Source organism: Diabrotica virgifera, chromosome 3 (assembly GCF_917563875.1).
Source record: "Diabrotica virgifera virgifera chromosome 3, PGI_DIABVI_V3a".
Taxonomy (NCBI): domain Eukaryota; kingdom Metazoa; phylum Arthropoda; class Insecta; order Coleoptera; family Chrysomelidae; genus Diabrotica; species Diabrotica virgifera.
The window spans coordinates 177,501,604-177,525,948 of NC_065445.1; the positions used below are offsets into that span (position 1 = coordinate 177,501,604).

General features: G+C 34.0%; 1 protein-coding gene across 3 annotated transcripts in view; it reads right to left on the minus strand.

The window, feature by feature from the left end:
• Positions 1-24,345, minus strand: part of LOC126882223 (zinc finger protein 235-like) — a 40,325-nt gene that overhangs the window by 14,074 nt on the left and 1,906 nt on the right. Inside the window, exon 2 of one of the 3 annotated variants that reach the window (XM_050647035.1) lies at positions 6,060-9,639. The exons of the other annotated variants lie outside the window; for them this stretch is intronic. Within the exon in view, the coding sequence (XP_050502992.1) occupies positions 9,398-9,639 (242 nt within the window). The 3' untranslated portion in view covers positions 6,060-9,397. Of the gene's footprint in view, positions 1-6,059; positions 9,640-24,345 lie in introns of those variants that run through there. 3 annotated transcript variants of the gene reach the window in all.

Consider the following 24,345-nt stretch of genomic DNA (forward strand, 5'->3'; position numbering starts at 1 on the left):
ATATATTGGTGTTTTTAGTAAATATAGGTTTTATAATTTTTTAATTTGTGCTATTCTTTTAATGAAATTTTTTGGAAAGTAGTAAGTATTAAAATTTAATTTAATATTTAAATAAATTACAAATAAACTGTTTGTTTTGAATCTATTTATTTCCTTGAAATAGTTGAAATCATATATACAGTAGACGCTCTCTTAACCGACCATGACGGGAGCTGCCCATAGGTCGGATAATCAAAAAGTTGGTTAAACCGAAAATCTTTAAAACCACCCTCAGAAAGACATTACATATGTAACTCTATTAAAAATATATATATTTTATGATCTATAAACAAAAAAGTAGTAACACTGATGGAATCGCCATAAAACGAAGTTAATGGCGCCAGGATGAGATAGAAGATAATCAGGTAAAGGAGGGAAGATAATCGGACAGTGCTAGTCAGGTACGTTGTAGTTGTAACAAAATTTTACCTGAAAATTCTCTGTCTCTCTCATGTCTCTCTAGAAGTGCCAGAACCTCTCTCTTGTATGTTGGCGCCTATCTCGCTTCACTGTTGGAATGGGACGGGGCCATTCCATCAGTGTTGACAGTTCATTGGTTCAGATTCATTTAGTTTCTGTTATGAATTAACATCTTTTTTCTCCGAATCAATATTGCACTATCTATAGGCACTTCAGACTTTCTCAAAACAAGCAGTTCTAATAAAAGAACATAACATTAATTTAATCAAAATATTGCATTTTTTCATTTTTTGCAATGTTTCTATATAACCTCAATCTTCTTTTTACAACTGACAGTTATGTAAAATTTATATTTTTGTGTGCGACTAGGGCAACCAGTGATCACTGAGGGCGGCCATATTTTGCTCTGGTTTCCGGGCTTGGCTACACTCTCCCTGGACGCACTATGACTTGTACTAGTGTAACTCAGCTCTAACAGCAGAAAATAAATGATTTTAAATTTCATGAATTTCAAATAAGTACCTATGTATTTAATTAGAGGACCGGAATAACGGACCAAGCAATTTGTAGGACAATGTGGGTGTTAAGTTATATAAATATTAACTAACCAACAGAATAAAAAACAAGCGGTTAGTAATTATTTTTCATGACCACATTCATGATATATTTTGAAAAGGGGGACTCTGACAAAACCTTGCTTTTTGCGGGACAAATATTTTTTGGCTAATTTGGATAATTATCTTGAGAATATCAATAAAAAACAGTTAGTAATAAATTTTTGATATTTAATTTTAATTTTTAGTAATAAATATACAGCGGTGCAGAAGGCAAAGGGAAACTACTGCACTATTTTCCCAAGAGAATTTCTTCCCATAACGATGACAATTTCAGTAAGTGAAGATGGAATGTGTAGCGACCCGACTCACGCTCGGCGCCATCTCGGTTCCGGGTCGGATGGTGTGAAATTTGCTACCGGCTGTCAAGGTGTGAGGGACCAGGCACCTGGCAGAAATTGTGTGACTGAATCCAAATTTTCATTTAATTTAAGAAAATGTCAGCGAATTGGTACATGGAACGTCCAGGGACTGATCCAAAACCCTGGAAAGTTACACATAATTGAAAAAGAAATGGCAGACCACAATCTTTCGGTACTGGGACTCTCTGAAAGTCACTGGAGAGGTAAAGGGCATTTTAAAACAACTGCTGGCAACGTCGTCTATTTTTCAGGCCCAGATAACAAAAGTACAAATGGAGTCGCAATAATTGTACCCTCTAAACTTAACGACTGCGTAATTATATATAATACTATTGATGTTGTTCTGAAGCTATTTTCTTGTGGCATTTTTACAATTTTAACTATTTATAATGGGAAATAAGCCACAATATTATTAAAAAATGATTTTTATTAACGTTTCGGCGCCCAAATTGGGTGCCGTTGTCAAAATACAAAATACTACTAACATAAACAAAAATGTTGTTGCTTAGTAAAAAAATTCTTCTAATAATTTATTTAATTTGACTTTAATTTAATTTATTTAATACGAGGAAAATATCAATACCATACATAAAAGGACTATCCGAGAAACTTAAAACAATAGGAAATAAATTCAACATTTCAAAAACATTCAAAACAACCAACACATTGAGATCTATTCTATCTAAAACTAAACCTAACAATGAACAAGAAAGGACAAAGAATTGTATTTATAAAATACCTTGTGAATGCGAACAGTTTTATATAGTGAGACCAAGACCATTAAACGTTAGAATAAGTGAACATCAATCTTATATTAAAAATAGAGAATTTGATAGATCTCAAATATGTCAACACGCATGGGATAATGAACATAGAGTTCAGTGGAGAGATTCAAGTATAGTCCTGAAAGAAACAGATAGTAAAAAGAGAAAAATCAAAGAAGCGGCTCTAGTTATGCTAAACGAAACCAATTGTGTCGCAAATTCCTCGGTGGAATGCAGTAGGATGTGGATACCCATACTGAAAGAGGAAGTCAATAGAAAGAAAATACCACAATTAGTAAGTCAATAGTCGAGTTAGTACATATTTTATATTTTAGTATTACTTATATATCCATGTATTATTGATATTATTTATAATTTAAACAAAATTATAGTAAAATCAGAATTTGGTATTAATTTTGAGAGTAAATTAAATGTAAGACCAAATACTTACGATGTCGGGATAGTATCACGAGGTTTTTCCTGGTTTTCCCTCGTGATTTACTATGAGATCTCTAACGCGAGAATTTTAATGTCACCGTTGCATGTGGTTGTCTTTTTAAAGACAGATCACATGCTATGATTTTTTTGTGACGGATATTCTTGAGTTGGGGTTGATTTCATGTAATCGAATGAACTATCTTTCAGTAAAGTCGTCCCAGGAACGCAACTCATAAATATTGGCAATATCATTTTAAAGTCTTCTACTTTAAAATGTATCATATGTATCTGAATTGCCGAGCTAAATTGAGCTGAATTGCTAAAATGAGAATATCCACCAATACCCTACACCTTGTCCAGGTATACGCTCCTACAACAGCTGCACAAGAAGAAGACATCAACAGGTTCTATGGTCGTCTAGAAGAAACTGTTCGCGCTATTCCGAATCGTGAACTCATCATAATTCTAGGAGATTTTAACGCCAAAGTGGGGTGTCATCTAATGAAAATATGGAAGGAGTGCTGGGCAAAAATGGACTGGGACAGAGAAATGAGAATGGCGACCGTCTAGTGGAGTTCTGTGTAGAACAACATCTTACAATTACAAACACGTTATATCAACATCATCCACGGAGATTATACACATGGCGCAGCCCAGATGGACGAACAAGGAATCAAATAGACTACATCCTAATAAGATCAAGATGGAAGTCGTCGGCCATCAACTGTAAAACATATCCTGGCGCAGACTGTGGAAGCGATCATCAACTCTGGTATTGAACGTTCGACTTCGTTTTAAAGTTCCCAAAAGAAGACCCCAGAGAAAAGTCATGTCTCTAAATCCATCAAAAATCAATGACTTCCAACACAACCTAGAAGAGGCTCTCTCTTTAGACCAAGTAGATAGTGACCCTAAGAGCACTTGGATTTATTTCAAAGATAAGGTAATCGAGGCTGCAAAAGACTGTGAGGCAGCGGTTTCCACTGGTCGTAAGCCATGGATATCCGATGTTACGTGGACTGTGATTCAACGCAGAAAAGAACACAAAACTAGACACGGAACAAACGATGAATACAGAGCCTTATCGAAAGAAATCAAAAAACAGTGCCGCAAAGACAAAGCTGATTACATCTCTCAAATATGCAGAGAGATAGAGGAACATGGCTGTCGAAATGAACCGAGGGATTTATTCCAGAAGATCAAACTCCTTACCAGAGAATTTAAACCTCAAACGTGGTCTGTAATAGATAAGGAAGGTAATCTAAAGACCGATACTGACGAAATATTGGAAACATGGCGAAACTACTGTGAAGAACTATATAAAAATAACGAGGTATCAGCAGAACATTAGTGGCCCTATGACTACCCTAGAGAACCTACTGTCTTACTCGCTGAAGTCAAAGATGCAATTAAATCACTAAAGAGAAAGTAATCCCCAGGCATTGATTCAATACCATGTGAAATACTACAGTTACTATAGTTGATTTTTTAACCAAGAGGAGTAAACTAAAAAGACAGATTCACACCCAAGAAAGTTACTAGAAAAGTCACCAAATTCATCTTCTTTTTTCGTTGATCATATCAGCTTTCGATGAAAATCCATACATATTATATATTACTAACACATCGCTAAAGTGTTCTAAAAACAACTGTTTGTCTATAAAAGTAGACTAAAAATCTAAAAATTAAAGGAATAATGCAGAAAACACAAAAAATCGCCGATATACTTAATTAACCTATAAAATGACAGAGGTGCCAAAATTTGATAAATGTCATTAGTGTCAAAATTTAATAACAATGGAGTAAACTTGCCCGCGGTTGGACCAATTAGAAACAAGCATTACGGCGCGGTAAATTTGAATCACTCCTCTTGGTTAAAAAACAAACAATAGGTGACAAAGGAATACATATCATCCATTCTATCTGTGTCGCTGTTTGGAATTCAGGAAAATGGCCATCTGATTGGTGCACCTCAATTTATATCCCGCTACACAAAAAAGGAACTACTACCAGATGTGAAAACTACCGCACACTGTCACTAATAACACATGCTAGTAAAATCTTGTTGCATATCATCAAAAACAGATTAAAAACCTATCTACATTACCAAATACCTCAGGAATAAGCGGGATTTGTAAAGGGTAAAGGTACAAGGGAACAAATCGTGAACCTGAGACAACTTATTGAAAAGTCTAGAGAATTTCAAGTACCTATGATTATATGCTTCGTTGACTACCAAAAGGCATTTGATTGTGTAAGCTGGATAAATCTGTGGTCAATTTTAATAGAAATGGGCGCACCAATGCACCTGGTGACACTTATTAAAAATCTGTACCAGTCTAATATAGCGACAGTACGACTAGATCAGAAGTTCTCAAACCAATTCAAGACCGAGAGAGGTGTTAGACAAGGATGCGTGTTGTCACCTGACTTATTTAACATTTATGGTGAACATGTCATGAGGATGGTTTTAGAAGGATGGGCCGGTGGAGTAACAGTAGCCGGTAGGAAAATCTCCAATTTGAGATTTGCTGATGACACTACACTTATAGCAGCAAATGAGCAAGAAATGTTTGATCTGCGAAAAGTTGAGCACGAAAGCAATAAAGTTGGTCTGAAAATCAATAAAGCTAAGACAAAAATAATGGTGGTCGACAGATTCGACACTATTCAACTGACTAACATGTTACAGGAATACCAGATAGTAAACACCTTTGTCTATCTCGGGTCTAGTATAACTAACGATGGCAACTGTGAAGCAGAAGTTCGGAGACGTATTGGTAGGGCAAAAAATGCGATAAGTCGCCTAACTAAAGTTTGGAAAGACAGACCTATCTCTCAAAATATCAAGATGAGACTGGTGAATGCCCTTGTATTCTCAATATTTCTATACGGAGCAGAGAATTGGACTCTTCGCGCATGCGAGCGCCAAAAAATTGATGCCTTTGAGATGTGGTGCTGGAGAAGAATGCTGCGCATACTCAATATTAAACTCAATATTAAAAAAAGGCTGTCCACAATATGTCTGCAACGAATTCTGCAATTCTTTGGTCACGTGGTTCGCAGAGGTGACGACAGTTTGGAGAGATTAATCGTTTCTGGAAACTTTCCGGGGAGAAGATCAAGAGGACGATCACCAACTAGATGGTCCGACCAAATAAAGAATTCAGCTGGAAACTCATTCTGCGAAGCTCTTAGAGCAGCTGAAGATAGAGACCAATGGAGAAACATTGTTAGGAATATTGGAAGAAATCACGATCCTCAGTAAGAGAGCGTTCAAGTATTACGTAACGCAATTTTTGAAGATTTTTGATCCCCCTCCCCCCATGTAACGCACCGTAACGTTTTTACGTACCCCCCTCCCCCTACCTAAACGTTACGTAACACTTAAGTCACCATTTGAACCTAAATGGAAAACTAGGTTACGAAAAGTACCGGAAGCCCGGTAAAAGAACTTTGATATTATTTTAATCGCATTTGAGGTAATAATAAACACTTACAATTATCATCCAGCCTCAAAAGTCCACTGCTGAACATAGGCCTCCTCCCCTCGTTTCCAACCACGTCTATCCTGCGCCGCTCTCATCCAGTTTTTATTTAGCTTTCTTATGTCGTCTGTCCATCTTGTAGGCGGTCAACCGGCGCTTCTCTTGTCTTCTCTTGGCCTCCATTCCAATAACCTTTTTGTCCATCGCCCATGTGTCATTCTCGCTATGTGTCCTGCCCATCTCCACTTCAAGTTAGCTATCCTTTTGATGACGTCAGTCACCTTTGTTCTTCTCCTGATTTCTTCGTTTGATTTTGTCTCGTAGAGTTATTCCTAACATTGACCGCTCCATTCTTCTCTGCGGTACTCTTAGTTTGGTAGCCAAGGCTTTAGGTAAGGTAAGTGTTTCTGATCCGTACGTCAAGACTGGGAGGACGCACTGATCAAATACCTTTCTCTTTAGGCATATGGGCAACTCACTCTTAAAAGTTTCTCTCAGTTTTCCAAATGCTGCCCACCCAAGAACGATTCTTCTTTTTAGTTCATGTGTCTGGTTATCCCTGCCAATCGTAATTTCATGTCCCATGACATGAAATATGTCCAAAACTTAGAATAATAATCTTTTATTACTAATTTTACATTTACATTTTCCCTGCTTGGCCCCATCTTTACATACATTTTTGGCTTCATCCTTTATTGTTCTTCTCATGCATTCTTCTATTTGATCTTTTTTAATAAAAACTGAATAATATACGATGTTGCCAGTAGTTTCGGAAAAATAGTGAAAAAAAATGTGTAAAACTTTTTGTTCTTCAACGCCCTGTATCGTGAAAACGCATGCCGTTACAAAAATTTTATCTAAGCAAACCCCAATTATTTTTCAGTTTTTCACCTATCTTAAAGATCGTGTTACCTTTTTCTGAAACACTCTGTATATATAAGAAGGCACTAATGGAATAAAATTATTTCTGTCCTTGTTTTAATCAATTTTAAAAACGCTGAGACTCGTAGATTTTCATATATAAAAATGCTTTTTAAACATAAATTTAAATGTACAGGGTGATTCATGCAAGACTACCGTAGTCCATAAGCTTTATTTTTTAACACCCTGTATATTTTTATATGTTTAAAAGCTGCTTAACAATCTGAATTTATGGTCTTTATGAATAATACAGGGTGATCATTTAAAATTATAATGTATGGAAACCACTTATGGAATAAAATTGTTTTTGTCATGTGTCATTATTTTAGAAAATTATAAAAACGCTATTACACGTCAACTTTTAAATTCAACTATGGACTATTTTAAACATAAATTTGAATATACAGGGTGATTCACTCAAGTCTAGCATAGTCCATTATCTTTAATTTTAATTAAACACCCTGTATATTTTTATTTTTAGAAGCTGCTTAACAACCTCATCTCAAAAATGTGTATTATGTAGGGTCTATTATGAATAATGTAAGGTGAAATTTTGAAATTCACTTGAAATTTTTGAAATTTTGAAATCACGCTTTAAATAAGGGTACTATTTTTTTTAATATCTATCAATTTTCTAAACTAAGTATCAACATAGTGGATTTTGTATTTAATGCTTTTTATTTAAAGACATTTTTAAATAATTTGAAAATTTGCGTATTTAAAACATTAATGAATACCTACTGCAGCAAACGATTTCAGAAAACATACATGATTTATGAACATGTAGTTCCCTTCTGCAGCCTCTTAAATAACATCTGTATCTTTTAATGTTGTGTTGTGGAGACAGGTCCATCTAATTATTGGAAACACATGTTACTGTGCTTCATCTGTGTTACAAATAAGATTTTTTCACTTGAATAGGTACTATTACGTATTGTCCTATTGTCGGAACATGAGCGGAGCGTGAGAGTGCAACATAATACAATTCAGGGGTCTATGTAAAACATAAATGAAATTCCGTAGTTTTTTTTCATTTAAGTTAAAAAAGAATCCACAAGGAAAAAGTTTTCCTGTAGTTGGCTGTATACCATGTAATACAAAAAATAGTAAATCCTTTATAAAAGGTATATATTTACCTTAAAACGTATACATTTTATAACGCATTTACTAACGGATAAGAGAGAGAGAGAGAGAGAGAGAGAGAGAGAGAGAGAGAGAGAGAGAAATAAATTTTTGAGAATGGTCAAATTAACATACTTCATCCCTGCTACCCCTGTTATACTCTTTCTCAGAGGCATCTTTCAGTGCGTCACAGTTTTTCGAATTCTGTCTAACACATTAAGTTGGAAATGAAAGAAAAAAGTACGTCCGTGATTACAGTCATTTATAACATTTATTCTAGTTGTTCATAGACGGCGCTATAATCGAACAAAATATGATTGGCGAATTATATATACGACTATAATCTGTACAATTTATAAGACTATACAAATCAAAGAAAATACCATTTTATAAATGCATAAATAAACACAATTGATTTGTTTTTACAAACTGCAAATAAAAGGGTTATATATATTGCAAATAAAAGGGTTATATACTGTACTGCAATACCCTTTTCATATTTGGCTGATTACGATTCTGACAACTGTCAGATTTAACTAAAATGTCATGTTAGAATAAATGTTATAAATGTGCATTATCACGGACTTATCTTTTTTTCTGCCACTTGTGACGCACTGAAAAATGCCTGTTAGAAGGACCATAGCTACAACAAACGAAAATTTTCGTACAGGAAATTGTTGGACGTCAAAACAAAATGAACCTATTCACGAAGATTCAGCTTGATAGTAATTATTTTTACATCAGGTATTTTACTAAAACTTTTTAACGTAGGACCAGGATAATGTCACATTGTCCTACGTCCTACACAATTTGTAGGACAATGTGGGTGTTAAATTATATAAATATTAACTAATCAACAGCAAAAAAATACAGATGGTCAGTGATTATTTTTCATGGCCTCGTTAATGGTACAAACTCCCAATTAATGTTGGGAAGGGGGACTCTTTGATAAGACCTTGCATTTTATAGGACAAATATTTTTTCGGCTAATTGAGATAATTATCTTGAGAATGAACAGAAAAAAACCCAGTTAGTAATAAATTATTGAGACTCGTCAAATCAACATATTTCACCCCTGCTGCCCCTGTTAGCTGCCAGAAACAAAAATTGTTGTAAGGACAAAAGTAAAGTCGTCTCGTCAAAATGAAGCTACTCATTAGCTTGTTAGTAATAAATGGTGAACATGGGCCTGGGATCGCGAACTATATCACTTTGTGCATCTACAACATTCAGAGTCCTAATTCTAATTCCCTAATTCTAAGTTCTCTATGTCTTAAGTCTAATTCCCTAGATATTTTTTTAGCTTCTCGTAAGCGCACATTTAATTCCCGTTCCTTCAATTGAAGCTCTTTTTCTTTGTTGTCAGCCTCAATCTTAGCCACAGAATCAATTAATTTATTTAATATGTGAGCAGTCTGCTTTTGTCCTTTTATGTATGCTTCTGCCGCTTTGTGTAAATTTGATGATTTTCCTGAAAAAAAAAATACTGTGTTACACATTTACACAAATTTTTAATTCCAATTACAAACTAAAATCACTTTCTACTGAAATGAAGCGTACCTTTTACAAAAGATTTCTTTTTAAATTCATGAGAAGTCAACAGGTTGACTCATGTATTGCAGAGATTCTTCATGGTCAAGGCTGTTGCCTTGTCAATCCTCTCTCAGGATTTATTATGCTGCAACCCTCTTCAGTAATTTGTTGCAAATTTTGAGTTTTCTTGTTGACTTCAAATAATATAAATGTACATTCAGATGGGCTACAGATCATCCCAAATCCTTTTTTCAGTGTGTCACAGATTATCGAATTCTCTCTAATGCTAATGCATTACAGTTGGAAGTGACAGAAAAAAACGTACCTCTGTGATTATTAGATATAGATTGAACTTTAAAAATTATGTATTCCTTGACAGGTATTTGCATATTAAAACGACTTATACTTATAGATATATAATTGGTTGGCGATTACAATACTCTAAATAAGTAGATAAGCAATCATAAATATAATATTATTAATGTATTATATAATAAATGTATTATTTCATATTATGCCTTGTGTTTGTATATTTGTATTTATATCTGTGAACCAAAGTTGTACACTATTTTTTGACGTATGTAATTACTTTTGTATATTAACATGAATAAATGACTCGACTTGAATCAATGATGTGATTAAAGATAATTTGACACAAAAGTAATCGATCGTGACAGTATTTTTACAATATCATATGGTACAATGACAATTGAAGGGCTTGGTGCAATAACCGTCCACATGCACATTGCATAGTTTTGAGGAAAATGTTAATATTATTGATCCTAAAGACTATGCTATTAACATTTTTGTTGCAATAACTCTCCACATTGTTCTACATTGAATTTCTCACGCAGTACATGTATGGATTTTGCTCCACACTGCACGGAGACCTTTTTGAAGGCAAGAAATTTCATACATTTAATTTCAACAAAAGTGGTCTTTGACCGGTTCTTGCACCAAGCCCTTCAATTGTAATTTCTAGGTTAGTATTTTTCAGCGACATAAATTAAAAATGTTTTATGTCATTGGCATATTCGGATATTGTATGGTGAAATTTAATTTTATATTTATTTATTTTTATATTAAAATATTTTAAATATTAATATTCTCTCAAATATTTGTATTCCTTTTCTCATAGGCATCTTTCAGTGCGTCACAGTTTTTCGATTTCTTTCTAACGCATTAAATTGTATGTGACAGAAAAAAGGCACATCCGTGATTACAGAAATTTGTAACATTTATTCTAGTTGTCAATAGATGGCGCTATAATAGAAAAAAAAATTATTTACGAATTATATAATATATCTACGAATATAACCTGTACAATTTATAAGACTATACAAATCAAAGAAAATACCATTTTATAAACGCAATAAACACAATTGATTTGTTTTTATGCCAAATTTCAAATAAAATGTGACAACTGTCAGATTTAACTAAATTGTCATGTTAGAATAAATGTTTTAAATGTGTATTATCACGGACTTACCTTTTTTTTTCTATCATTTGTGACGCACTGAAAAATGCCCATGAAAAGGACCATATAAACATTGATGCATTGATATAAATATTCTGGCAGCTGTCAGATTTCACTAAAATGTCATGTAATGTTTTGCGACGTTCTTAAAATCCTATGCGACATCAAAATTAATGACTCATTGAAAAAGGGGTTTGGGATCAACTGTAATATTATCCTGTATCATTTGCGGTGATTCACATTTCATTTACATCAGCCTCCGTAGTTATAATGTATGCCATTGCACCCATTAAATTCATTAAATTCTCCTCTGCAGGAGTTAATCTTTTCGACCCTGTTACACGCAAACCCTCCTTATTTTTAAATCTAATAGCATCTCGCACCTTTTCCTTTGTGTTGCTTTTCCAGTCAATAAAAGTCTAAAAACAATCATAATTTTAATAAGTACATATTAGTAAACCTTTATAGGTACAATATAGTGTATAATAAACACAACTAATTACCTTTTCCATTGCAATCTTGATTTGCTGGGTCTGCAACCCATAGCACTTAAACCTAAAGTAAGCTTATCCCATAATTTTTATACAAGCTTGTTATTGTCTTCTGAAGGCTTGGTTTCTCCGTCAAGCTAAACTCTATTTTTTGTTTGTTTCTACAGCAAAATTGTATACAGTAGAACCCTGATTATCCGTGCCCCTCGGGACCAGACGTAGAATCGATAATCTGAACCTTTGTTTCTTATATGTAATACATATTATATGTATGTATATACATACATATTATGTACCTACCACAAAAAGATAACAGAAAAAATAAATTTTTCATTATGAGTCTCCCTCTTGGCGTTTAGAGTTTCCGCTGAGTGATTTGCGATGATACTATTTTGATAAAACCTCAAAAATACAATTTTATTAATAGAAAATCATAGCACGGATAATCGGGGTTCCACTGTATTTGTAAAGTCCACCATATAACGCATTTGTTCTACAGATGCTTTTTTCGGTCTTGTTATTGGGATTTTCTAATTGATTTAAAAACTTTAACCAAACTTACACGTTGCTAAACGCACAGAGCACAGACGTAAACAAATATTTTAGATTAGGTATGTAAAAAATCGACGTTGCCATTGTTTTAAAACAGAGGAAAATCACAAACAATGGTTTTGATTTACCATTTCTTCAAACCGGGTTTTAGAATATCGATCCAAGCAGTGATCGATGAGGAGCATTATGATTCACAAAGAGTTCAATTCAACTGGAGCATTTCGATTTGATCTGAGGAAAGTTATAGAATAGCATTCATTACAAGAATTCTAAGAACTGCCAATGAGCACAGCAATAATTTAGAGTTATTTGCAATATCTACAACAACATTTGAGGTGCTCAGAGCAACAGTGGCCTAACCCACAACCCACAATTTTACCAATATGCTTTTATTACATTAAAGTTATCCCTTATTGAAGACACTAGTTAAGGTTGTGAGTATTACTACATAAGTTAAGTTTCTAATTTAACACATTACCTGCAGAACAGTTTTTAAACTTCCTATTTGATGAGGTTTTAACACGTTAATCGCCATGACACCCGACATTTGGGTTTCAGATCCTGTGGTCGTATATGCCTGACACCCATAGGGCAACCTTCACTACTAGCATTAACATCAAAGCCTGTAACCCATCTGCAGTGCTTCGAAATACATTTATCTATATGAAAGTGTTTACAGAGGGGCCTGGCAGGCAATACTAGTGAATGAGCTAGGCACTTTTTATGTGGTTACTATGATTAAAAAAAAATTCAAAAAAGTTATAAGGATTTATGAAAAAATATTTTTATTTTAATTAAATAATACAAACAGTTTTTATTAATTATACAGAATAATGGTGAACATCAAAAAACATATAAAACTTATTACATGCATCACATGAAAATTTTGATTTTGGTCCCTTCTTCTGAGCTGTTACACATTTTCGACGATCTTTTGAAGCAATTTCATGTGAAATATGCTTTCTGTTATCATTTTCCGGACATCTACTTCATCGATTTGTAACATACTTACAGTCGGAAAAATGAAAGAATACCCATGAACCATCACATCAATCACTTATTTTGTATTTGCTGTCTTTTTCTACAAATAACAAACGTTTGTTATAGAAAAAGATAGCAAATACAAAATAAGTGATTGATGTGATCGTTCATGGGTATTCTTTCATTTTTCCGACTGTATGTAGAGCAATGCTCTGTCTAAAATCCGTTATTGATATTTTGGCATTTGTCACCGTTTTGTATATTATAAAAGCATTTACTACTGCTGAGCCAAGTAATATTTCAAATTCAAGTTTTCTATACCACTTAATCCCTTTACGCAAAGGGGAAGAATATGATTTCAACTGATCGGATAGATCTATGAATGACTTACATGAATTATAGATAACTATGAGGTGGTTGGCTGGGGGTATTGGAACTGCCGAAGACTGAGGGCCGTTCAGTACTATCGTCTTTCATGAAAATTTGCCTTTGGGGTTTCAAGCCATTAAAACGCCACGCTTGGCTAGTGCGTGTTGGCGAGTTGGATTGGATGTGGAGGGAGGAAAGGGTGGAGATTAGATTGCTTTGGGTTTGGACATGGTTTCCCCGGTGTAGGGATGCTGGTGAAATCCATGAGTTCGCGTGGGCAGGTGTGCTACTCCTCAAGTAGATCTATTCCCTGTCGGGAGCGCAGAGAAGTATCTACCTGCTACCGCTAGTTTGTAGAACAAAAACAACAGACGCTGTCGAAAAAATCGCGGCGCTTAAGTGGAATTGGGCAGGACACGTCGACAACCGATGGACAAAATGTATTGTCGAGTGGAGGCCACGAGAAGAAGCACTACGGAGCAGAGGACGCCCACTAACCAGATGGGCCGATGATTTGAAGCATGTAACTGGATGCAAGCCGCACAAAATAGAGATAAATGGAAAGAGCTGAAGGAGACCTATGTCCAGCAGTGGACGCGTACGGGTTGATGATGATGATAAGAGGTGGATTTTCTAGGTCTGTTCCTCTTCTTGTATATTTAGTGGTTGTGTCAGTGTGAATACTGCTTAGGCAAATAATATCACGTTTATCCTGCCATTTTAAAACACCTACTTCTGTATTACTTTCCTTTGCGTAAAGGTGTCCTTTATTTAATTTTTGGCCCTCTACATCCTTTTGATTGTTTTTTCTACCTTTCCTTAAAGTACCGACAAGTTTCAACGAATGGATTGTCAACTAAACAAAATCTGCAATTTTAGCACACAGACTTGTTAGAATTCAAAAAAAAAAAAATGACAACCGATATTCGGGTTTCACGGCGCTCTGTTGTCAGAGGATATGAAACTCATAAATAGGGTGTCATTTTCAAAATACATTTTTAGAGAATTTTTTTAACCTAGCACTTTAAAACAGCCAGTACATCATATTCAGTGTAAAAACCTAATGATTTACTAGAAAAACTAAGTTGGGCCTGGGGTGGGATATTTTTCGATTCATTTGGGCGATTAACGTGTTAAAGACCTCGTCATGAAACTTCTCCTATTTGGAGGATTAAAATTTTTTAAAACTTCTTCACTGTTTAAGGTTGTAAAATGTTAATTTTTGAACCATTTTTAATTGCTACTACTTAAATCCTTATAGAGTACTATAGTTGTATTATTGTAAAAAAAATGTACGAGGTTGATTTGACCCCTTACACCCTTACCGCGATAAAGTACAATTTTTACCCATTTGACAGCTACTAGGTTGAATAAGACTCATGTTTTCACAGGTTTCCTCATATTTGTTTCAACAATGTCAAAGATGAAAAAAATGGACAATGTATAATAATTCATGAATTTCACTCTTTTTACAAATGCTTGTATTTTTGAGGCATATTTCAATAAAAATCTTATAAAATTTTCATTGAACTTAATTATGAATTTTTTAAGCTCCGTGAAGTTAGCCCGAAAAAGTCGGGAAAAAAAATGTGATCGATGCCATTCGATTGTCCACCATGTTATTTCGTTAGTCCACCCATCAATTTTTTTTTATAAACAAAAATTTTTTTTCGGGCTAACTTCACAAATCCACAAGTTTTCGAAAATTTAAAAAAACTTTTGCTATATTGTTTGTCCACCACATAATTTTTTTTTTGTCCACCCTCTGGTATTTTTAAAATAATTTTTTTATATATATTGCTTACGAATAATAGGACAGTACCGCCGAAAAAGTACTTCAGACATTAGAATGAATGTTTATGCGGGAGCAAAATCTCAACTACCCATTTGTCTACACCCTCGCAGCGTTTGTCCAACCCCTTAAAATGCGAAACGACCCTCTTGAAGACTTTATTTATTTTTTTTAATTCTCAACCCGGGCCAAATTCACGTCCGCTTAAAAACGCATTTAAACAATATTTCAGGTTCAGAATCCCAACTACCCGTTTGTTCACTCCTTCGCCGCGTTTGTCAAAACCCCTTAAAGTGCGAAACGACCCCCCTGGAGATTGCAATTATTTTTTTTTAATTCTCAATTCGGGCTAACTTCACGTCCGCTTAAATGCGTATTTAAACGTTAATTCGGGGACAGAATCCCAACTACACGTTTGTCCACCCCTTCACAGCGTTTGTCCAACCCCTTAAAGTGCAAAACGACCCCCCCCACAGATTGTAATTATTTTTTTTATTTCTCAATACGGGCTAACTTCACGTCCGCTTAAAAACACATTTACATGTTATTTCAGGTTCAGAATCCCAACTATCCGTTTGTCCACTCCTTCGCAGCGTTTGTCCAACCCCTTAAAGTGCGAAACCAACCCTCTGTTATTTGTATTTTTTTTATTTTTTAATTCAGGCTAACTTCACGTCCGCTTAAATGCGTGTTTAAACGTTAATTCGGGAACAGAATCCCAACTACCCGTTTGTCCAACCCTTCGCAGCGTTTGTCCAACCCCTTAAAGTGCGAAACCACCCTCCTGCAGATTGTAATTATTTTTTATTTCTTAATTCGGGCTAACTTCACGTCCGCTGAAATGCGTATTTTAACGTTAATTCGGGTGTATTAAATAGTGTGTTGTTACTGCCTTCTGGTTCTAATTAATTAAAAAGACTAAACACGTCTTACTATACATTATATTTTATTCACTGGTATCCAATATCTAAACAATAACATTAGTGATTCATAGCGCCTCGCCTTACTACATACTAACTTCTAATAATTATTTGTATATCTATATCCATACTGATTGCTCAGCGTGTTTTTATACCTATCTGAACCATAACAAATATAGTTCAAGTTCACTCGTAATAAACATGTGATACAAACTATAAGCTATTGTTTTTATGTATGTTCAATACCCTAAAGGTTATTAACATCATATTTAAATTATGATTTATACAGAGGGTTCATAATATACCACATCTCCGCCGTTTTTAAAAAAAGAAAGTCCTAAGAAGAGAAGAAGAATATCTGACGGTATATTCCTCTTTCCCTTTTACAAAATGTTTATGGTTACCTAATACTATTTTCAAAAATTAAATTTCCTAACTATCCTAACTAACTGTAACATGGTACGTTTCAGATCAATCAATTTTCCCTAAACATGTATATTCTTTTTCCAATTTTACACAAAAGTTCATATTTTCCCTATACTAAACTGGTATTTTATAACCTATTACTAGTTCACGTACTTTCACGTCGTGTCTTTTCGTCCTTTTTTTCGTTCACTAATTCACTTCATCAAAATAGTGTCCACAGTGAATGAAATTGATCCTTACTTTTAATAGTCTTTTAGTGCCTATAAGCCGTAACTAATCTAATTGTAATAAAATCTCGAATTTAATACTTCCTAAGCTAAGCTAAATATTACCTAAACTTCTATTAAATGGTATATAAAAAAAAAAGAATTTAACGTTACTTTACTATTTCATCTTATTATTTCAGTCTTATTTTGATTTATTTATACAGTGCTAGTCAAAAGTCCGTACCCCCCTCGTATCTTTTGAACGGTTATACCTATAATAGTGAAATTTTGGAGGGAGGAAATAAACGGACGTAAGCTTCTTAACTAGTTATGACAGGTGACGTAATAGTGACAGATGACGTTACAGAGCCACTGTGACCGATAATTTTAAATAGGACCTTATGGCAAGTGATACCTCGTTTGAAAGGTATTTAAAATACCTGTTTAGTCATACTAATTTTTTTGGGTTTAGGTTGATTTTGATTTTGGTGAATAAATTAAATAAATATAATATTGTAGTTTCGAATTTAATTAATAAAAATTCAAATATCCGCCTATGGATTTTTTGTCAAAAAAGTTGACGTTTTTTAATTCTCTAGTAGTTTTTACGTCAACGTCAACCTGTTTGACAAGTAAACATAGGCGGAATTTTGAATTTTTATTAATTAAATGCGAAACTACAATTTTATATTTATTTCATTTGTTCATCAAAATTAGCTTAAACTCAAACAAAATTAGTATGACTGAATAGGTATTTTTAATACCTTTCAAACGAGGTATCACTTGCCATACGGTCCCATTTAAAATTATCGGTCACAGTGGCTCTGTAACGTCATCTGTCACTATTACGTCACCTGTCATGACTAGTTAAGAAGCTTACGTCCGTTTATTTCCTCCCTCCAAATTTCACTATTATAGGTACAGCCGTTCAAAAGATACGAGGGGGGTACGGACTTTTGACTAGCACTGTATACGCCTTACTAACTTTAAAATATTGTATTGTCGAAGCGAAGATCGGTGGAATATGTGCATTTTATCAATGAAATTCGATATTTTTAAGATATTCCAGAAGCCGCTATAGATAAAATGTTTTAACAACCTATTAATCATTCATAATTACACGACGAATATTAGTACAGTTAAAATAATTAACACCATAACCGGACAATAATTATTTAATGAGTGAAATTTAATTTTTTTTACTTTAATGACAAAAAAAGCAAGCCCAGTAGCAGAATCCAATTAAAAATTATTTTTCACATCATATTTGAAACATTATTTGGTTGAAAAATCTCATTTTTGTTGGCAAAAAAATATATTAATTTGTTTGGACTAAATTACAGTTGTGTTTATCTTAAAAAGGATATGTTACTATCAACATTCACACAGTGTTGCCAAACTGAATTTTGTTATTTTGAGTGTAAATTTTTTCCACGGATCTCCGAGGGTACTATACCTATAATAAAAATGTAATCTCTCTAAAAAACTTCTAATGTGTCTCTAAAAAACTTCTAATAACTCTCTTGTACCTATAATAAAGATTTAATCTCTCTAAAAACTTCACTTTTTGTGTCCCTTTGCTTACTATCTACTAACACTTATTGTAAGATATTGTCTATCCTTAATTCAAACACTTCCATTTTCCGCGAAAATTTAACCTGAATTCATTATATACATTTAAAAATAAGTTATTTATAATTTACATTACTTTAGAGAAAAAATTTACAACTTTAATTCTTAGACATATTTCAATGATTAGCTACTTATTTGCTTAGTATCTTCTTAATTTTGCTTCTTTTCTTGCAATTTTTATGTGTCTTCTTTCATTTTTCCCACATATTTTACTAAAAATTCTCTTTTTTCTTTCTTTTCTTCTTGTCTGGTACTACAACTCATATAATTAATTTTTCTTCATATAATAGCACTTCTACAGTGTATATAATTCATCTTCATATACATATTTCATATAACAATCATATATCATTTATCTCATATATCGTTTCATATACTAGCTCCGATACCTTCGTTTTACCTTAATAAAAGAGGTTTCATTCGGATGTCTTAGTTCTCCGCCAATATTAACCCGAATTTTCGCCCTGATCTGTACGCACCATTTAGGTGGTATAGTTAACTCAAAACACGAAATAGGTATTTTATGCGGTTCAAATTCTTCTAAAAATATCACAACCTCAATCCCTTGCTTTGAGGCCGTTGTTTATTCACGAATAATCATGAATAAAATAGGTACCCTTCAAAACACAGAGTGGGTCTCTAATAAGCTTTCAAGCTTCTATAAATAACTTAGTACCTTCCTAATTTGACAAAAGCAGTGGGTTTCTTATTGTCTCTAGTTGCCTCATAATATTTAGCTTATAATATTGTTAGTTCTTCTTCTTATCTATATAGTTCTTCTCCAAATTTCTTATCTCGACTCATCAGGTCGGTTCGTTAAAAATATATCTCTTGCTTATAGCAATGTTTATCTTATGCCCGGTTGCACCAACAGATCTTAGGCTTAAGTCGAGAATAAGAATACCATAATATAATAATAGATATAATTGATAATAAGGTAAGAATCTAAAATTATGGTGCAACGTAAGTGATACTCAAGGAGGCCCTATCTATAAGTGTAGCTTAGCTAAGCTGGAGCTTAAGATCTGTTGGTGCAACCAGGCATTAAGCTCTTATATCAACGTATGTCATCACTAATCATTATTCATTAAAAATATATCATTTATCACACAAAAAATTATTAATTCAGGTTCATATCATACAAAATTTAACACAAAATCGATGAAAATGTACTAAATATACTCAATAAATATCAATAATAAAACAACTGGCTAATAAAGATTCAATAATGGTATACATATTCGACAAAAATTCAATAAAAATTTAATAATAGCATATGCAAAAGTTAGATAAAAATATTCAAAATCGGTTGATATCTCAAAATTCGATAGAAATTTTTGGAATAAATTCAATATTCCATAAAATATTTAAAAATAACCGTACTAAAAATCGAAATCGGATAGAGATTTTTCAAATAAATTCAATAAAGATTCAAAATTCAATAAAAATTCAAGAATAGCATATTTAATAAACTTCGATAAAAATATTCAATTCAAAAATCACTTCATGTTTCAAAATTCATAGATATTCTAAAAAAAAATCGATACTTCATAAATTATTAAAAAATCAGCAAAGATAAATATTCAATTTTCAATAATAATATAAAACGAGGGAAGCATTTTTAATAAAGATAGACATTCTTACTTACATTTTATTTCCACTTTGTCTTTACACTGTCGCTCACTGGGTTTCCTGTCCATCTTCGTCCTGGTCCATCTTCGCCGTCTCCGTTTCCAATTTGTTGCCGCCATCTCTGCTCCTTTCAGAAGACCTCCTCTAATCCTGGCAGGATCGCCATGTATTAAATAGTGTGTTGTTACTGCCTTCTGGTTCTAATTAATTAAAAAGACTAAACACGTCTTACTATACATTATATTTTATTCACTGGTATCCAATATCTAAACAATAACATTAATGATTCATAGCGCCTCGCCTTACTACATACTAACTTCTAATAATTATTTGTATATCTATATCCATACTGATTGCTCAGCGTGTTTTTATACCTATCTGAACCATAACAAATATAGTTCAAGTTCACTCGTAATAAACATGTGATACAAACTATAAGCTATTGTTTTTATGTATGTTCAATACCCAAAAGGCTAATAACATCATATTTAAATTATGATTTATACAGAGGGTTCATAATATACCACACGGGGACAAAATCCCTACTACACGTTTGTCCATCCCTTCACAGCGTATGTCCAACCCCTTAAAGTGCGAAACGACCCCCATGGAGATTGTAAATATTTTTTTATTTCTTAATTCGGGCTAACTTCGCGTCTGTTTAAACGCGTATTTTAACATTAATTCGGGTGCCGAATCACAACTACCCGTTTGTCCACCCTTTCGCAGCGTTTGTCCAACCCCTTAAAGTGCGAAACAACCCCCTGTTAATTGTAATTATTTTTTTATTCTTAATTCGGGCTAACTCACGTTCTCTTAAATGGGTATTTAAACGTTAATTCGGGGGCAGAATCCCAACTACACACGTTTGTCCAACCCTTCGCAGCGTTTGTCCAACCCCTTACAAGTGCGAAACGACCCCCATGGATATTGTAATTATTTTTTAATTTCTTAATTCGGGCTAACTTCACGTCGGTTTAAACGCGTACTTTAACGTTATTTCGGGTGCAGAATCACAACTACCCGTTTGTCCACCCCTTCCCAGCGTTTGTCCAACCCCTTAAAGTGCGAAACGACCCCCATGGAGACTAAATATTTTTTTATTTCTTTATTCGGGCTAACTTCACGTCCGTTTAAACGCGTATTTTAACATTAATTCGGGTGCAGAATCACAACTACCCGTTTGTCCACCCCTGCGCAGGTTTGTCCAACCCCTTAAAGTGCGAAGCAACCCCCCAGTTAATTGTAATTATTTTTTTATTTCTTAATTCGGGCTAACTTCACGTTCTCTTAAATCGGTATTTAAACGTTAATTCGGGGGCAGAATCCCAACTACACGTTTGTCCACCCCTTCACAGCGTTTGTCCAACCCCCGAATTAACGTTTAAATACATATTTAAGCGGACGTGAAGTTAGCCAGAATTAAGAAATAAAAAAATAGTTACAATCTGCAGGAGGGTGGTTTCGCACTTTAAGGGGTTGGACAAACGTTGCCAAGGGGTGGACAAACGGGTAGATGGGATTCTGTCCCCGAATTAACGTTTAAATACGCATTTAATCGGACGTCAAGTTAGCCCGAATAAAGGAATAAAAAAATAATTACAAATAACAGGGGGGTGGTTTCGCACTTTAAGGAGTTGGTCAAAGGCTGCGAAGGAGTGGACAAACGGATAGTTGGGATTCTGAACCTGAAATAACATATAAATGTGTTTTTAAGCGGACGTGAAGTTAGCCCGAATTGAGAAATAAAAAAAAAATAATTACAATCTGCGGGGGGTCGTTTCGCACTTTAAGGGGTTGGACAAACGCTGCGAAGAGGTGGACAAATGTGTAGTTGGGATTTTGTCCCCGAATTAACGTTTAAATACGCGTTTAAGCGGACGTGAAGTTAGCCCAAATTAAGAAATAAAAAAATAATTACAATCTCCAGGGGTGTCGTTTCGCACTTTAAGGGGTTGGACAAACTCTGTGAAGGGGTGGACAAACGTGCAGTTGGGTTCTGCCCCCGAATTAACGTTTAAATACGCATTTAAGTGGACGTGAAGTTAGCCTGAATTAAGAAATAAAAAAAAAAGAATGTGTGTACTTTGTACGCACGTAAGAAGTTATACTTCTATTATATGATTTCAACGAAATCAATATACTTTAAACAGTTTCTCTACTACTTTCCAAAAATTTTTATTAGAACAATTCCAAAAATTAAAAAAATAAAAGAATAAAACACACACAAACACATTGAAAAATGCCACAAATGATTTCTGAACAATAATTGTTGCCAAAAATTTTAATTAAATACGTATTTTCTGAAAAAAATTATATAATAATATACTTACAATCATAAAATCTATAAAAAAAATAAAAAAATGATTTAACTTGCATTGGGCTTGAACCTACTTCCCGTGTATCCCGCCGTACGAGAGTCGAAGCGATTTCAAACTGCACCACCTTCGCGTATACGTCATGTGGGAATATACACAAACTGAACAACTTTTTGACATTTTCTTTATATGAATTTTTATTAGTTTGATTTTTGTTGAATTAAAATACAACAATATATAGAGTAAGAAAACAATACTTTAGATGAAAATTTGTAGAAAGTTTGTTCGTAATCAGATTATGTAAATTAAAGCATTGCCTACTAGGGGTATAGCATAGCAAGTACTAGGTAAGTACCTACATTATTTTTTTTACATTTTTCCAAATAGGTATGAAGATAATTTTTTATTGGAATACAACTGAAACATTTAGAATTACGTACCTGTGGCTTTTCAAAACTATTTAAAAAGTCACTACAGTGGAACCTTGAGTATCCGTCTTTCCATTAACCATCACCTCTGTTAACCATCAGGGTCCGTACATATGTTGTATTGACTACATACGCAAAAATTGGGTCATCAATTCATTTTGTTTGAGCATTGCGATAAGCCAAACGAAATTCACTGAAATGTACAGTGCGGTAACAAATGAAGTTATGGCTGAATCAACTGTTTTGTTTTCGTTGACTAAAGATGAAATAAACGAATCGTTAATTTGTGATAAGGATGCAAATCACTGAAATGGCAAAAGAGGCGGGCGAAACAGATTCAGATGCTGACACATACTCGGAATTTGATAATGGCAATGTCGTATGATGTTATTGCAACTGACAAAGATTTGCGTAAAGAAGCTAGCTGCATCGCACATGCAAAAATTCATCGAGTGGTATTCTTGACAAGAAGAAGCCAATAAAGTAGATTGCATGATCTGCATGATGAAAATGTGAAGCATCAGTAAAACAAACATAAGAATTCAAATATTTTAAACCAAATTGGATTCGATTGTACGATACGAACAAAAATTCCTCTTATCTTGTAAAACAAAACATATATGTAAATAAAATTTGAGAGTTGTAGGTACTATCAATTTTAAATTTTTTTTAATGTTCTGTTAACCGTCTTTTCAATTATCCGTCATACCCTTGGTCCGGTGCCCTGACGGATAATCGAGGTTCCACTGTATAATTATAAATTTGATTTTATTTCTGTCCTCACAACAATAAAAACTAATATATTATACAACATTTTTGTTTACCGATAACCTCCATATTGAACAATTATTGACAGATCATTTCAACACCCAATCAGAGCCCGTATAAAGACTAATACCAAACTGTCGGTGTGCACATGCGCGCAGATCAATATAAATTCACTCTCAATCTCAATCGCGCCTAAAGAAGTATAACTTCAATAATTCCAATCTCCAGGGGGTCGTTTTGCACTTCAAGCGGTTGGACACACGCTGTGAAGGGGTGGACAAACGTGTAGTTGGGATTTTGTCCCCGAATTAACGTTAAAATACGCATTTAAGCGGACGTGAAGTTAGCCCGAATTAAGAAATAAAAAAATAATTCCAATCTCCAGGGGGTCGTTTTGCACTTCAAGTGGTTGGACACACGCTGTGAAGGGGTGGACAAACGTGTAGTTGGGATTTTGTCCCCGAATTAATGTTAAAATATGCATTTAAGCGGATGTGAAGTTAGCCCGAATTAAGAAATAAAAAAACAATTACAATCTGCAGGAGAGTGGTTTCGCATTTTAAGGGGTTGGACAAACGCTGCGAGGGTGTAGACAAATGGGTAGTTGAGATTCTGCTCCCGCATAAACATTCATTCTAATGCCTGAAGTACT